The sequence below is a fragment of the Mastigoproctus giganteus genome, chromosome 4 (genome assembly GCF_048544385.1).
Source record: "Mastigoproctus giganteus isolate SK-2022 chromosome 4, ASM4854438v1, whole genome shotgun sequence".
Taxonomy (NCBI): Eukaryota; Metazoa; Arthropoda; class Arachnida; order Uropygi; family Thelyphonidae; genus Mastigoproctus; species Mastigoproctus giganteus.
Window position 1 is genome coordinate 142,456,468 of NC_143578.1, and position 17,788 is coordinate 142,474,255.

The window sequence follows — 17,788 nt, forward strand, 5'->3', positions numbered from 1 at the left end:
TGAGACGCAGTCCTACTGGTTTATTTTTATTTGGCTTGCAATCATAATTACTCATCCATAGTGAATCGTGAATAATGGACTAATTTGGATGTGATGGCTGGCTGTATATTTTTTCCGCATACATGCACAGTAGATAATCTCGTCGAAGGTGCAGCAGGGGTTCCGATGCATCTGCATACAGGCTGTAAATTGGTGAAGTTCTAAAAGCTCCTAGAGCTTCCTCTATACGGAGAGCATTATGGTGAATGATATCTAGGCGATGTAACATGCCCCTTCTTGCTGAAGCATATACAGGAGATCCATAATCCAAATGAGATCTAATCAAAGTTTTATATAATTGTAGTGATGTGTACCTGTTGGCTCCCCAGGCCATTGAGAATACTGTGCGCAAGATTTTAAGTTTTGAGAGGCAACTAGTTCATGAAAGTTTACTTTCTATCTAATGTTAAGCCTAAGAAGAAAAAATTTTATTTAAGTATAAGACTGGTTCAGGATGAAGACCATGCATTTTACAGAAGCATATAACAGCTGATTTTTTTCTCAGATATTCTATATCCATTATTTTTAGTCCATGCTTATATTTTGTTTATGGATAATTGGAGCTGTTGTTCAAACGTGTTCATACTTTCTGATTGAAATGAAAAGGTCATCTGCATATATATATATATATATATATATATTTCCAGTAAAGGTGGTATAACCTTTGTGATATTGTTCACCAGCAGGGCAAACAGGGTTGCCCTTAATACTGAGCCCTGGGGACCACTTCTTGTATATATATTGTAGATAAACAGCCTTTATAACTTTGACATGTAGATCAAGTGTTGATTGTTTTTCTTAAATCCAAATTGGTGGGGCGATAAAACATTCTCTTTTTCCACCAACCATGTAAGTCTATTGTGCACCATTCATTCAAGGATTTTCCCTAAGTAGCTGGTCAGTGAAATAGGGTGATAATTATATGTATAGGAAGGATCTTTTCCGGGTTTGGGAAATGCAATTGTCCTTGCTACTGTCCTGGATATTTTCCTGGATATCCTACTAGATATAGAGCTAGTAGGATATCCAGACAATCAAAGCATAGGTGTTGTATCATAGTATAATAAATGCATTGGGACCTGGTGCGCTATTCGGCAATTTTGTAATGGTTTTAAGTAACTCCTCTTTTAGGAATGGCAGATTATAGGAATGAGATGTCTTGATAGAGAAATTCAACTTACTCCGTTTAGCTTGCTCTTTATATTTTTGAAAGTCAGTGCTATAGCTTGTAACTGCTTATGTAGAAGCAAAAGATTCAGCCAGAATTTCTGATATCTCGTCTATTGTTGAAACGTCCTGTCCTTTCCAATGGAAGATTGGAGATTGTATGCTTGGATATCTTCCACTTAAAACCTGAATTTTTTTCCACACCAGACCAGGACTTGAGTTCCTAGTAAGTGTGGAAACAAACATGATCCAAGAATTTTTCTTTGCCTTTTTCTGAATTCTCCTTGCATCGGCTTTTGTCCAACTACCCGTAATCAAATTGAGGGTAGTTGGATATTTCCCGAATCCATTCCATGCACGATTTTGTTTTGTTTCGTTTTTGCCGTCGCACATTCTGTGTTCCGCCAAGAGTTGTACCATTGCCTGCCTTGCCTTACTTATTTGAGATATTGTAGCTTTGGAAGCTTTTAGCAGTTGATTAGTGATACATATTATAGCATCATCTATTGGCAGGGTTTCTATTAACTGCTTATCCAGCTTGATTAATTGCATATATTTACTCCAATTAGCTTTTTTAAAATTCCATACTGTTCTGGTTTCTTCTGTAAGAATTGATTGTGTCTGTATGGAACATACTATCGGAAAATGATCACTGTTGTAAGGATCATTTAATAAGAAACCATTCTACACTGCGATAAATTGATGGAGAACATATTGTTAAGTCTATTGCAGAAGTGAAGAACCTGTAGCCAAACTAATATAAGTGTAAGATCCGGTATTCAGTAAATTCAGTTGTTGATCATCTAGGAAAGTTTCGATTAAGTTACTTCTACTGTCCGTGTGTGAAGATCCCCGCAGATGATGATTGGCATTCATATCTCCCCTAAGGCAATAGGGAGGTTGAAGCTGCATAGTAAGATCGTTTAATTCTGATCTGAAGAGAGGAATATTTGGTGGAAGATAAAGGGATGAGATTGCGATAGAAATTCCGATGGCTATTCTCACTGCTACCGCTTCTAAGTTGGTTAATGTTGTTTGCTTAGCTGGTATATTAGTATTCACCAAAATTGCCACTCCTCTTTTGGCAGTTCTGTTATCATTTCTGTCTCTCTAGAAAAGTGTATAGTTTTGAAATGTGGGTGAAGATTGAGGTGTTATATGGGTCTCCAGAAGGCAAATGCAGACCAATTTATGCTGCTGAATAATATCTTATTTCATCCAATTTTCTACGTAAATCACGACAGTTCCATTGTACAATGATATACTGCATTATTTAGGTATCAAAACTATTTGTTGAATCTGACTGCGCTTTTGAATTTTCTCATTTATCATATTTGGGTCTGTCTTTCTTCGGAAAATTAGGACAAGGTGTATCAATATCTTCTGCAGGGTGTAGTTGTAGTACGTTCTCCCTCTGTTCATCAGTATCCATTTCGTCTATGTTTGTTTGTTTCAGTTCACACGGCTTATTAGATGCTGTTTGTTTTGTTTTTGAAGATGTTACTTCTGATTTCTGCTTTCCAAGCACGGAAGTATCCTGCTCTTTAGCACTGGATGTTTCTTGTGAAGCTGTTTGTCATTAATATTACTTTACTCCACTCTATAATTTGATTTATAGGTATTACCACCTCCGTTTCAGTAGCTATAGTTTGCTGTCGTTTCACTGCTGAAGCATAGGAACATGAAGGTTTGGTCACGAGTATCTGTTTTCTTGCTTCCGGATAAGATTGCTTCCATTCTCTTTTCAACTTTGTTTTCCCAATATCCACATTTCGCATGTCTTCGAAAAAGCAGGGCGATTTCCGTGACAGTTGAACACAGTGGCGTAGAGGAGGTGCAGTTTGCTTGATTGTGTTCTTTCGATCTGCAGAATGGACAGATGGGATCACTGCGACATGTTGCCTAAGAGTGTCCGTATCGTTGACAGTTGTAACACCTTATTGGATTTGGTATATATGGTCAGATTTTGCAATTTAAATATCCTGCTTTAACTGAGTGGGGAAGAGAAGGATTGTTAAAAGTGAAAACAACTGATCGGGTTGGAGTGAGAATGCCATCTTTCTTCATCATTATCCTCCTAACATGTATCACTTGTTGTTCCGTTAGCTCGCGAAGTAAACTCTTCCCCTGAAACAGTCAAAATGTCCCATTCGGTAATAACACCTTTCGATGTATTCAGGGAATTATGTGGGGTAATTTCAACTGGCAGTCCTGCAAAATTCATTGTTTTTAGCAATTTCTCATAGTGATGACTTAGTGAGGTTTCTACTAAGAGATCTGACTGTAATCGTTTTATCATTTTTGGCAATTTTTTTTTTTTTTTTTTTTTTAGGAGCATTAGCAACTAAGGCCATATTTCTATGAAGGCACCTATTTTTGGTGATCCAACCATGAACTCTACAGTCTTCTGGACTAAGAATGGGGATAATTTCCCAACAGGTTGTGTTGATAATGAATGTATCACCAAAAAGAAAGGAACAGTAAGCTGAGAGCTGTTGATTTTCACTCTGTTAGCCTGAGACATGTTCACTTGTAAGTCATCCGATTTATTGGAGTTAACTTCCCCAATCTTGTGTTAGTTTTTTGGTCCATTTTAAACTCCTTTTAGTCCTGGGTGGTGTCTTTTCATCCAGGTCCAGCACTGCCACGGGGAGGCAGGAGTAGTGCCACCAAGTGACCAAGCGTGTAAAATAGAAGGTTAGTACACAGAAAAATTAAGAAAGGTTAATTTCCTTTCTGGAAACTTCTTCCTTATGCTTTAAGAAAGAAAACTCTTATTATATATTTGAATAACGGAAGAAACAACATCTGAACTCAAAGGGAAAAACTTCTCTATAATATAATCGCAGTAGAAGTTGCAGGGAAGATCGCTTGGCCTCAAGATTTGCTTGGCACCAGGAGTCGAGAGATTGTATGTAGCACTAATTGCTGATTCGAAGTTGATGAAATGTTTCTCATCCTGTGCTTTGTGTGCATTTTAGGCACACAAAGCACCATCTTACCCATCTCTTACTATGAGGTGGGTAGGATGTCTTAGCTGAAATTTCCATGAACAATTTGCCCAATATATTAGCAGTCTCCTCTGCTTTTGTAACATCACAACTGTTAAGAGTGTGTCAACATTAATAATTTTTTGCTACTTTTCTTTAGATTAAGATGCTTTTATTTTGCTATTTTTCTTTAGATGTAGATTAAGAGACATTTTATCTACATTGGTGAGGGGAATGAAGGGATCCTCTTACCAAGAGAGGCTTAAGTTCTGCAAATTGCAATGGCTGGAGACTAGGCACCTGCACGGTGATCTGATTGAGGTATATAAGGCCTTGAATGGGTTGAGCACGCTGAATTCTGATGGGATCCTTCCACTTGTTCAGATTACGAACCTAAGGGGGCATAAATTCAAATTAAGAAAAGACAGATGTAGATTAGATGTGCGGAAATTTGCCTTTAGCCAGCAGGTGGTTAATTGCTGGAACCTTCCATCTGTCGGTGTGGAAGTTGATAGGTTGAATAAATTTAAGGAGGAACTGGACAGGAATTTGGAGAGAATGGTGTGATTTTTTTTTTTTTTTTGTTGGCTGATGCTGCATAAGCTCATACATTTGCTTTCTTGCATCACATGCCACTACTACTACTACTACTATTAGATTGCCTAATCTCCCTTCATTTACTTGATTGCAAACATGGGCACTGGCAGAAATTTTTCCAGGGGGGGGGGCAAAATACACTGGTACTGTAAAAAAACTAAAAAGTATATAAATGGCTACAGGCAGGGCCACAAAAGCCACTGTGCACCACATATAAAATTTTTAAAAGTTGCTATTTTGTGAAATTTTAAATAAATAATTCACTACAATTCTGAAATGAAATTACCGTATTTCCCCATGTATAAGACGCACCCTTTTTCAAAAAATTTGGGGTCTAAAAACTGGGTGCGTCTTATACAGTGGTTGTAGATTTTTTTTACTTGCATTTCCCGCTTTTTCGCGCTTGTTGTCTTTGCGGGCATTGTTTCGCACTTGTGACCGGTATATTAAAAATGGATCAGAAAAGATTTTCGTACAGTGCTGACTTCAAGTTAAAAGTGATCCAGTTTGCAAAAGTGAATGGAAATCGTGCAGCTGAAAGTAAGTTTGGTCCTCCTCCAACTGAGAAAACAATCCGAGACTGGCTACTGGAAGACGAAACCCTACTGAAAATGCCACTGCACAAGAAGGCCATGAGAGGCAAGTCAGCAAAATGACCTGATTTAGAGAGGGGATTGAAGATATGGATTGAAGAGCAAAGGGCAATTGGAATTCCTATGTCCACAAAGATGGTTCAGCATGAGGAAAGAAGAATTGCTGATGAAAAAGAAGTTACTGATTTCAAAGGAGGACACAATTGGTGCTTCAGGTTCAAAAAACGGAATGGACTAAGCATCGGTACACGCAACAGACTTGCCCAAAAGATGCCTGAAAGCTATGAGCAGAGGGTCCTTGAATTTCATTGTTTTGTCATTCAATGTCGGAAGACACATCAGTTTAGCATTAGCATTAGTAGAGGCATTTGATGCAAGAAAGCAAGCTTATGCAGCATCAGCCAAAAAAAAAACCACTTCCACTTCACCACCCTGTTCGTTCAAAATACCTGTCCAGCTGAGCCTTAAACTTATTTAGGCTATCAACTTCCACGACAAGGGATGGAAGTCTGTTCCACCAACCACCCGTTGGCTAAAGGCAAATTTCCGCACGTCTATCCTACATCTGTCTTTCCTCAATTTGAATTTATGCCCTCTCAGGTGATTATTCTGAGCGAGAGGAAGAATCCCATCTGCATTGAGCATGCTCAAACCATTCAAGGCTTTATACACCTCTATCAGATCACATCGCTGGTGCCTAGTCTCCAGACATTGTAATTTGCAAAACTTAAGCCTTTCTTCGTAAGAGCACCCCTTTGTTCCATTCACTAATCTTTTTGCCCTTCTCTGTACTTGTTCCAGCAGCTCTACATCCTTGAAATGAGGCCTCCAGACCTGTATACAGTACTCCAGGTGTGGCCCGACCATTGCCTTATACAAAGGAATAAATCACCTCCTTATCCCTGCTAGAAAAATTCCTATATATCATTGACAATACACCATGAGCTACTCTTGCAGCCCGTCTGCACTGCGCAGAGAACTTCATATCTGCCTGCACAACCACCCCCAGGTCCCTTTCATTCTCTCCCACTGTCAGTGTAGTACCACAGAGTTGATATGTTGCTCTGGGGTTGCTGTTCCCCATGTGTAGTACTTTACATTTGTCAATGTTAAACTTCATTTGCCACCTCTCAGCCCATCTGCTCAACCTTTCCAGATCCTGTTGCAGCAGCATAGTGTCAGTAGTGTCCTTGACAACCCTGCCTACCTTTGTATCGTCTGCAAACTTCGACATTAAGCTTGATATACCTTCATCAATATCATTTATGAATACAGAAAACAATAATGGAACCAACACTGAGCCCTGAGGGACTCCACTAATAACATTAGTCCACGACGAGCAGTGTCCATTGATTACCACTCTGTCTTCTCCCCCTCAGCCATCCCTTTATCCACAGCAGCAATTTGCCTCCAATGCCACACTGCTCCATTTTGTGCAGCAGTCTTCCATGTGCAACAGTATCAAAAGCCTTTCTAAGATCCAAGTATATAATATCAAAGTTATTCCCTGCATACAGTTCCTTTGTGACTGCATCATAGTATCCAATCAAATTGGTCAGGCAAGACTTCCCCTTAACAAAACCATGCTGTGTCCGAGCTATAGCTGAAGTCTTGTCTAAATGATCCTGCAGTGCTTCTTTAACTAATGCCTCCATTAATTTTCCTGGAACAGAAGTTAAACTCACAGGTCTATAATTACTTGTGTCAGCCTTTGATCCTCCTTTGTGAATTGGGGTGACATTTGCACATCTCCACTCTGGGTACCTCCCCTGAGTCCAAGGAAGCTCTCATAATTATGGCTAAGGGTTTGCTTACTTCCTTTGCTGCCTCCTTTAATATAACTGGATAGATCCCATCCACGACGGGTGCCTTTCTTGTGTTTATCTTCAACAATTTCTCCTCCACTTTACTCTCAGTTATTACAAGATTCTCTAGCTTACTGCTAGAGTTGGATACACCTCTGGCTTTCCCCTCGCTAATTAACTCCTCATGTGTGAATGTCGATGCAAAATATTCATTTAGTTTGTTAGCTACCTGGGCAGGATCGTCAACAGTTGACCAATCGATATCAAGTGGACCAATCTGATTTATCTCCTTCCTTCTAGAGTTTACATAAGTAAAGAACTCTTTGCTGTTTTTCTTTGCATCCCTTGCCAAAGATTTCTCGTAATCTGCCTTCTCCTGCCTAACCTCCTTTGTAACTTGGTTACGGATCAACTTGTATCTATCAAAGGCTTCTGTGTCATGTGTTAATTTGTATATATCCCATGCATGTTTCTTCTGTGCCGTATGCCTCATCAGTTCATCTGACATCCATTTAGGCCTAAACCTTGAACAATATTTCTTAGTTGGTATGTAAAGCCTAGTAGCTTCCAAGATAAGTTCTTTGAATGCTTCCCATTTTGCATTTGCTGTTGGTAACATCATCAGTTGGTCCCACTGTATAGAATTTAAAAATACTGTCTCAGTCCTTCGTAGTCGCCTTTACGAAAGCAATAACCCTTTCCTTTACCCCTAATGGTAGTTAACTCTGAGTAAATCCCACTTCAACACACTGTGATCACTGCCACCTAGTGGTTCATTTATCTGCAGATTCTTAATGCATGAAGAATCACTGCTGATAATCAAATCAAGAGTATTCCTCCCTGTAGTTGCCTCCCGAACATGCTGATGTAGAAAACAATCATCCAATAAATCCACAAAAGCCTTGCTAGTGTGTGAGTGACCAGCCCCTAAATTCCAGTCAATATCTGGGAAATTAAAATCCCCCATTATAAGACTGTCTGATTTACTGGCCCACTCTATTTCCCTGTACAGTTTCTTATTATACTCATCAGAGTCATTAGGCCTATAGCACACTCCTACTCTCAATTTTGATCTCCCAATGCTTATGTCACACCAAACTGACTCGACACTGCACTGTCCAGCGATGTCCACTGGCTTCACTTCCTTGGATTTTATGTATTTCTTAACTAATAGCATAACCCCTCCTCCCTTCCTATCCAGTCTATCCTTTCTGTAGACGTTGTACTCCCCAAATTCCAGTTCTGCATTCCTTATATCTGTGTGACACCACGTCTCTGATATCCCAACAATATCTGCCTTGAGCCTTGCACAATCTTTCCAGGGCCGAATTGATCGACAAGGCTCTCATCATATACTCCCTCCTATCGTGTCTGGGCAGAATTGCAGACACGATAGGAGAGTTGGGACAGATTGCAAATTTGAACGATGTCCCCCTTCAATTTGATGTCCCAAGTAACAGAACTGTTGATAAGAAGGGGGTGAAAACTGTAACTGTTTTCACCCCCTTCTTATCAACAGACAAGTGGACATAAAAAGAGCCATTATACAGTTGTTCTAGCTTGTTGTGCCGACGGAACCAAGCTGCCTCCTATGCTGATTTTCAAATGCAAAAAAATGCCAAAAGAAGACATGCCTCAAGGAGTGATTGTCCACGTTCATGACAAGGGTTGGATGGATCAGGATGCGATGAAGATCTGGTTTGAGAAAGTTTGGAGCAGGAGACCAGGTGGGCTCTTACGCAAACCTGCCTTATTGGTGCTTGATCAGTTCAGGGCACACATAACAAAAAACAAAAAGAAGATTGCTGCGGACCAAAAAACAAAACATGCCGTCATACCTGGAGGCTTGACATCCCAGCCACTTGATGTCAGCATTAACAAACCCTTCAAAGCTGCCATGAGAGACGAATGGAACCAATGGATGAAGTCTTCTGGGGACAATTTGACACCAGCAGGAAAAGTGAAGAAACCAACTATAGGAGAAGTTTGTACCTGGGTGAAAAGATCCTAGGATAATATCAAGATTGAGATAGTTGTCGAGTCATTTAAGAAGTGTGGCATTTCAAATGCCATAGATGGAACTGAGAACAAGGCAATATATGAAGACAGTGATTTGTCATCAGACACAGATGAAGACAACAAGCTAATGGATGGGAGTGATGAGGAGTTGTATGAATTTTATGATGAATAAAACTTGAGTTCAATAACTTTATGTAATACATTTTTTTTCAAATTTCTGGCCCCAAAATTAAGGTGCATCTTATACATGGGGAAATATGGTAATCTTACTTTTTTTTTTTTTTTTTGTGAGTCCTCCTGTGAGAAAAAAAAATTACGAGAATTATATTAAAATTGAAAACTCCAGAGGGCAAGCAAGTGTTCCTCTGATTTCCCCTTACTGCGGGCACCCACGATTTCAGCTAATTTGTACTAGCTATAAGTTCCTTGTCCCATAATAACTTATAATCATCCCATGTAATTTTCTTTTCTGCCCCTAATCTCATCAGTTCATGTGACATCCATTTAGGTCAAAATGTTGAACAATATACACTGGTCTTCAAAGAAAGTGGTACAATACATGCTGCGTTACATCACAAATAGATGTATAAACAATAGATGTTTATTAATAGTAAAGACAAAGCTAAATAATATTTGACATGTGCTCTCAAAATATTCCAAACTTTATACAACAGTTTTGGGAAACACGACAATTCTGGCTGAAATGTTATCAAAAGTCCTCTTGCTTCAGTTTATCATTTTAAATGGAAAACAAAATGAAAAGTTCACCAGCTGCAAACTAATATTTAGTTGAACCACCTCTGGCCCTGATGACAGCAGCACACCATCAGAGGCATTGACAAAATCAATTTCTGAAGTTAATCAACTGATAGTTTGTGGTTCCAAACACGAATTATGGCTTCCTGAAATTCATGAAGGGTCTTTGGTTTCTTTCTGGCAACTGCAGATTCCACACGATGCCAACAGTTCTCTATAAGATTCAGTTCCAGGCTGTTTCCTGGCCAGCTAAGAGTTGTAATGGACTGTTCTTCCAACCATTTTTTCAAAGGTAAACACATTACTGTCAAACCTTTAATGTAGAAATGAAGCTAAAGTAACTACAGAAGTGAATTACACTTTTTCCCCCGATGACAAGGAGCAGAGTCGTCCTGAAAGATGCACTTACTTGGCAGGTTGAAATGATCTCTAATGGTTGGCAGCAATTTGCCTTCCAATATAGTTATGTATCCATTGGCATTTAGGGAGCCTTTTATAAACTGCAGGTGACCTATTCAGTGATACGAAATGCACCCCCATATCATTTGACTGGTAGGGAATTTCACTGTAGACACCATACAGTCTGGATGGTATTCTTCACATCTGGGGCAAATCGTTTGTCTCCCCTCAGAGCCATGCAGGTTGAATTTCTTCTCATCCGAGAAAATAACTGACTTCCACTGCTTGGGGGTCCATTTCACATGCTCCTTACACCAAATTAATCGGGCCTCTTTCATTTTTGTGTGAGGAGGGGCTTCTTTGGATGATGGGCTACAAGTCCATTTTTGAAGAGGCATCTTCTGACTGTTACTGAACTTGCTACCACTCCTGTATGTTTTTTCCATTCTCTTTTCAGCTCAGACAAAGAAGCTTTACGGTTTTTAAGGCATAAGCGCTTCAAAATGCAGTCCTGTTTTCGCGTAGTAACTCGTTTGCATCCGGTTCCATTTTTCCTATCAGCAGAACCAGTATTCTTGAGTTTGGAAAGAAGTCTACTCACTGTCAACTGATTACAAGACACACTATAAGCAATACCATGGGAAGAACATTCTTCCTCACGTAAAACAACAATAGCACTCTTTCTTCATGGTGTCAACTGTACGTAACTCGCCATCCGACACAAGCAAGGAATGACTGCAATTTTTGTAGAGCATGCTTATATAGCTGAAAGTAACAGCTGAAGCTATATTATGTCATCATCTACGTGTGTCAATCTTATCTGATGTAATCTGTAAGAAATATTGCCATATACTTACGTTATTCTCAAGACAATTACAATTTTAAGGGGTGATGTACTTTCTCTGAACACCAGTGTATTTCAGTTAGTATACAAGCTTAGTTGCTTCTATAACTACTTCACTGAATGCATTTCCATTTGGAATTTGCAGTTGGTAAAACCAACATGTTCATCCCACTGAAAGAAATTTTTTTTTATTATTATTAGCTATAGGGTGCAAGGAAGCCTGCAGCTTATGCTGCACCAGGCAAACAAAAAATTCCTGAGTTACCCTGAGAGACAGAGAGTCAAAAGTAGAAGGGAATCACCAAGAGAAGAATGATGATATCCAGCTCAGGACCCTGGGTGTGCCAATCCCATACTCACCAGATGTGAGCCCCTGGGGTTATTTAAAAACTGTCCACAACATTCTAGCCACCAGAACAAAAGTAAAATCTATTCTCTTTACCCTTGACAGTAGTTATATCTTTAAGTAAATTCCACATCATTATGTTATCACTGCCACCTAGTGGTTCCTTTATCTAGAAATTTTTAATGCATGAAGCACCACTGCTGATAATCATGAAGAGTATTGCTTTCTCTTGTTGTCTCTCTTAATTGTTGTAGAAAGCAGTAATACAATAAATCTACAAAAGTTCTAATACCCACAACTTCCTTCAGAACCTACAACTGTTATAACAATTGGGGGGAGGGCGGGTTGCATGGATGGTTATTTTTTTAAATTTTTTAATTTTTTTGGTTGTTGTTGGCGCATAGGCTTCTGTGGCCATAATGCATCTCCCAAGGTTTTTGCAGTACTTTGATCCGAGCCCGAGGCAGGAATCGAACCTGCGACCTTTGGGTTGCCAGGCAGGCACTTTACCCACCCGGCTAGCCCGGTCGGCATGTATGGTTATAAATTAATGCCTATGGAAATACAAACTATTCTGAAATCAGCTTTTGAGCTATGATAATGAGAAGTCATTTTCACAAAAAATTCTTTGCTTGTGTTAACGCTAGGAGGAAAGGGATAAATCACACTGATCCACTAGATATGAATGTCCTATTTATTCCTCTGTTGATAAACTGAATAAATATTTTGCATCTACAATAACATGTGAAGAGGTTTTCAGTAATGGGATAAAAGTATACCTAATTGTAACCTGGAACTAGAAGAAACAATATATTAAATATATTGTTTCTTAAAAAGGCACTCCATTACTATTAGAAGTTTTTAAGGCTAAATATAAAAATAGCGAAATGCTTCAAGTTCTTAAGGCTATTAATTTACTTATAACGTTGATCAGGCACTGGTTATTATGTACATATTCCCAGTATAATATTGAAATATAATGTATTAATGTAATATAACAGAAACAATATAATACTGTTTCGATTATATTACATTAATATAAAATGCATATATCTGATTAGCTATTATGACAGAAAGGAATTAAGGCTGCAACACCAACGATACCTGAATAAATTATGCAGATGGTCTGAAAAATGACAATTCAAGTTTAGTATCAATTAATGCAAAGTACTAATTTTGAATAGCAACAATGCCAAAACAATATAAGAATTTTGCCAAATGTGGAAAAACAACTTTGTGAGACAACAAACTCAACACAATGAAGAGTGAAAAAACCTTAAAGGTAACTGTATATTGTGACATTAAGTTCTCTATGTAGTGCAGAGAGACTACTAGGGCAGCTCATGGAATTTTTAATTTCATTATGTTATTTCAAATCACATGCTTCGATTTCAGTAAAACTTTTGATAGTTACTCGTGAATGAATAATATACAAATTTAAGCTGTAAGGCATTAGAAACAAGTTACTACTATGGATGAAAAGATGATTGTGGGGCATGAGAGAGAGATAGAGTAGATTTTATTGGAAACTGCTCTTCATGGCCTAATTGGAGTATCTTAGGGTTCAATGCTCACCTTCCCTTATGTTTTCAATATTTATTAATTAACAATACTGAGAAGGCATATCACATTTAATACTAACATAGCACTAATGCCAAATACTAGGAATCGCTTTTACATGAGATGATCAGATAACATAGTGCTACTAATATATTAAACATTTCTAATACCCACAACTTCCTTCAGAACCTACAACTGTTATAACAATTGGTGGGGGGGAGGGAAATTCAGGTTTAACACTGAAAAATGCAGGATACCGTTCAAATGCAGAGAAGCTGCTGGTGGCTTGTGGGATTTCATCAGATATATGGTAATTTGGTAAAACTCCAGAACACGGTGCCCCTTTGAAAATCAAGTGCCTAACCTGCTATGGTTAGCGTTAGTTAGGGTGTTTATCCCACCCTTGCCGCTTTTTTAAAATCGGGAACTCGTTTTCCTATTTTAAAACAGCTGGAAGAGGGGGAATAAACACCCCAAGACCATGGCAGGCTGAAGGTGCACCGTGTTCTGGAGCATAGCGGGTAATTTTGCAAGAGGTTATTATACCATTGTGTAAGGGAAATGATTAGGCCACACGTTGAGGACTGCTTATAAGTTTGGAACTTATTTCAAGAAACATACAGTTCTGTTGGAATAAGTGCAGAGAAAGCAATGAGATCAGATGGGGGCACAAAACAATACTTTTACCAAGAAAGGTGTGGGGTTCTATAAACTGCAGTGTCTAGGAAACTAGAAAATGTGTTCAGTAAACTAAATGCTGATGACATATTATTAGCCATATAGTGGGGCAGCAGCAGCAGCCAAAAAAAAAAAAAAAAAAAACAAATTCACAGAGTTACCATGACAGTGAAAGAGAGGGAGTCAGAATGATATCCAAGCTCAGGATCCTGGGTTTGCCAAGCCCATACTCACCAGATGTGAGCCCCTGGGTAATTACTGTTTCGATGAATTATTAGGTTTTTAAAAATTAATTACCAGAAATGACGATTTTTTTTTTTTTTTCTATTACTGATGCAGCATTTGCTTGCTTCGCTGCTTCATTTAACCACTACTAATCGTAATATGAAGAACTAGCCATACTTTTGGAGCGAATGGATAGGTGAAATGGAAAAAATTTTTTTTTTTTTTTTTTTTTCCGCTGGTGCTATATAAGCTTGCTTATATAGCACCAGCGTCTGCAAACTTGGACATTAAGCTTGATATACCATCGTCAATACTACTTATAACTTGCATCATATACCACATACCACTAATACTAAAATGTTTTGAGAGGGGGAAAGATATAACGGGTCTTCTCGCACACCCTATAGACAAATAACAATTCACTTACCATCTTCGTTATCATGCTTTGGAGATGTCATGGAAAATGCTGTCTGCATCATCGGATAAAAAATTTTTGGCCAAAGAATGGCAAAACATCCTACAACTATCGCTAAAACAACAACACTCTTCCCGGTTCCAAATTCTGTTACCGCCATGTTAGTATATGAAGGGAAAATCGAGATGGGATCCTTTTAGAGCTAAAACAAGACAAGCATTGTATTATATTGGTCCAACAAGAAACTGTTTCCTGTACTAAAAAGTTTACATTTATCTTAACTTATGCACACACAGTATCAGTTTAAACTAATAAAATTTTAGAATAGGAAGGTTCAAAAACATCCCAATATGCACAAATCCGAACACACAAAAATGACACAACTATACTTTAATATTACTTAAGTGACGTCACATGTAATAACAAGACTTTGGGGGAAACACAGGGTAATATCCTACTGCTCTATGGGGGGGGGGGGCAAGACATGCCATACTACAAAGTGAAGAGTGGAATTTATTAGTGGGGGAAAATGATGCAAGTAAGCAAGTTTAATTAAATAAAATAACGCACACTTTGGAATTCCATACTCTTTTCATGTCGCTATTCCCATTCCCCTTTGTAATTCTGTAGGAGTGACATTACTATTAGAAGTGTTTAAGGATATTAATTTATTTTTAGCATTAGCATTATATGATGAAAGAAAGCAAGCTTATGCAGCATCAGCCAAAAAAAAAAAAAAAAAAAAAACTTCCACTTCACTCCGTTCCACTTCATTCGAAATACCTGTCCAGCTGAGCCTTATATTTATTTAGGCTATCAACTTCCACAACAAGGGATGGAAGTCTGTTCCACCAACCAACTACCCGCTGGCTAAAGGCAAATTTCCGCACATCTATCCTACATCTGTCTTTCCTCAATTTGAATTTATGCCCTCTCATGTGATTATTCTTAGCAAGATGCAGAATTCCATCAGCCTTGAGCATGTTCAACCCATTCAAAGTTTTATACACCTCTATCAGATCACCTCGCTGGTGCCTAGTCTCCAGACACTGTAATTTGCAAAACTTAAGCCTTTCTTCGTAAGAGCAACCCTTTTCTCCATTCACTAATCTTTGTGCCCTTCTCTGTACTCGTTCCAGCAGCTCTACATCCTTCTTGAAATGAGGCCTCCAGACCTGTATACAGTACTCAAGGTGTGGCTTGCCCATTGCTTTATACAAGTGAATAATCACCTCCTTATCCCTGCTAGAAAAATTCCTGTATATCATTGATAAGACACCATGAGCTACTCTTCCAGACCGTCTGCACTGCTCAGAGAACTTCATATCTGCCTGCACAATTACCCCCAGGTCCTTTTCATTCTCTACCACTGTCAGTGCAGTACAACAGAGTTGATACGTTGCTCTGAGGTTGCTGTTTCCCATATGTCGTACTTTACATTTGTCCCCTCTCAGCCCATCTCCCTAACCTTTCCATATCCTATTGCAGCAGCATAGCGTCAGTAGTATCCTTAACAACCCTCCCAACCTTTGTATCGTCTGCAAACTTGGACATTAAGCTTGATATACCATCATCAATACTACTTATAAATACAGAAAACAATAATGGACCTAACACTGAACGCTGAGGGACTCCACTAATAACATTAGTCCACGACGAGCAGTGTCCATTGATTACCACTCTCTGTCTTCTCCCCCTCAACCACACTTTTATCCATAGCAGCAATTTGTCTCCAATGCCACACTGCTCCAATTTGTGCAGCAGTCTTCCATGTGCAACAGTATCAAAAGCCTTTCTAAGATCCAAGTATATAATATCAAAGTTATTCCCTGCATCCAGTTCTTTTGTGACTGCATCATAGTATCCAATCAAATTGGTCAGGCAAAACTTTCCCATAACAAAACCATGCTGTGTCCGAGCTATTACTGAAATCTTGTCTAGATGATCCTGTAGTGCTTCTTTAACAAGTGCCTCCATTAATTTTCCTGGAACAGAAGTTAAACTCACAGGTCTATAATTACTTGTGTCAGCCTTTGATCCTCCTTTGTGAACTGGAGTCACATTTGCACATCTGCAGTTTATGGGTACCTCCCCTGAGTCCAAGGAAGCACTTATAATTATGGCTAAGGGTCTGCTTACTTCCATTGCTGCCTCCTTTAATATAACTGGATAGATCCCATCCACCACAGGTGCCTTTCTTGTGTTTATCTTCAACAATTTCTCCTCCACTTTACTCTCAGTTATTACAAGATTCTCTAGCTTACTACCAGAGTTGAATACACCACTGGTATTCCCCTCGCTGAATAACTCCTCATGTGTGAATGTCGAAACTAAATATTCATTTAGTTTGTTAGCTACCTGAGCAGGATCATCAACATTTGAACCATCGATATCAAGTGGACCAATCTGATTCATCCTCCTCCTTCTAGAGTTTACATAAGTAAAGAACTCTTTGCTGTTTTTCTTTGCATCCCTTGCCAAAGATTTCTCATAATCTGCATTCGCCTGCCTAACGTCCTTTGTAACTTGGTTACAGATCAACTTATATCTATCGTAGGCTTCTGTGTCACGTGTTAATTTATATATATCCCATGTATTTTTCTTCTCTGTGATATGTCTCATTAGTTCATCTGACATCCATTTTGGCCTGAACCTTCAACAATACAAATTGGTATGTAAAGCCTAGTAGCTTCCAAGATAAGTTCTTTGAATGCTTCCCATTTTTGAATTTGCCGTTGGTAACATCATCAGTTGGCCCCATTGTATAGAATTTAAAAACGGTCTCAGATCATCGTAGTCGCCTATATGAAAGCAATAACCCTTCCCTTTACCCCTAATGGTAGTTACCTCTTTGAGTAAATCCCACTTCAGCACACTGTGATCACTGCCACCTAGTGGTTCCTCTATCTGCAGATTCTTAATGCATGAATAATCACTACTGATAATCAAATCAAGAGTATTATTCCCTCTAGTTGCAATGATATAGAAAACAATCATCCAAAAAATCCACAAATGCCTTGCTCGTGAGTGAGTGACCAACAAATTCCAGTCAATATCTGGGAAATTAAAATCCGCCATTATAAGACTCTCTGATTTACTGGTCCACTCTATTTCCCTGTACAGTTTCTTATTATACTCATCAGAATCATTAGGTCTATAGCACACTCCTACTCTCAATTTTGATCTCCCAATGCTTATGTCACACCAAACTGACTCGACACTCCACTGTGCAGAGATGTCAACTGGTTTCACTTCCTTGGATTTTATGTGTTTCTTAACTAATAGCATAACCCCTCCTCCCTTTCTATCATGTCTGTCCTCTCTGTAGTAGTAGTAGTAGTGGTAGTGGCATGTG

General features: G+C 38.8%; 1 protein-coding gene across 1 annotated transcript in view; it reads right to left on the reverse strand.

The window, feature by feature from the left end:
• LOC150087103 (uncharacterized) overlaps positions 1-15,065 on the reverse strand; it is a 415,820-nt gene extending 400,755 nt beyond the window's left edge. The window contains exon 1 of the mRNA XM_090371812.1: positions 14,446-15,065. Coding sequence (XP_090227938.1) covers positions 14,446-14,593 — 148 coding nt within the window. The 5' untranslated portion in view covers positions 14,594-15,065. The remainder of the gene's footprint in view (positions 1-14,445) is intronic.
• Between the last annotated feature and the right edge of the window lie 2,723 nt (positions 15,066-17,788).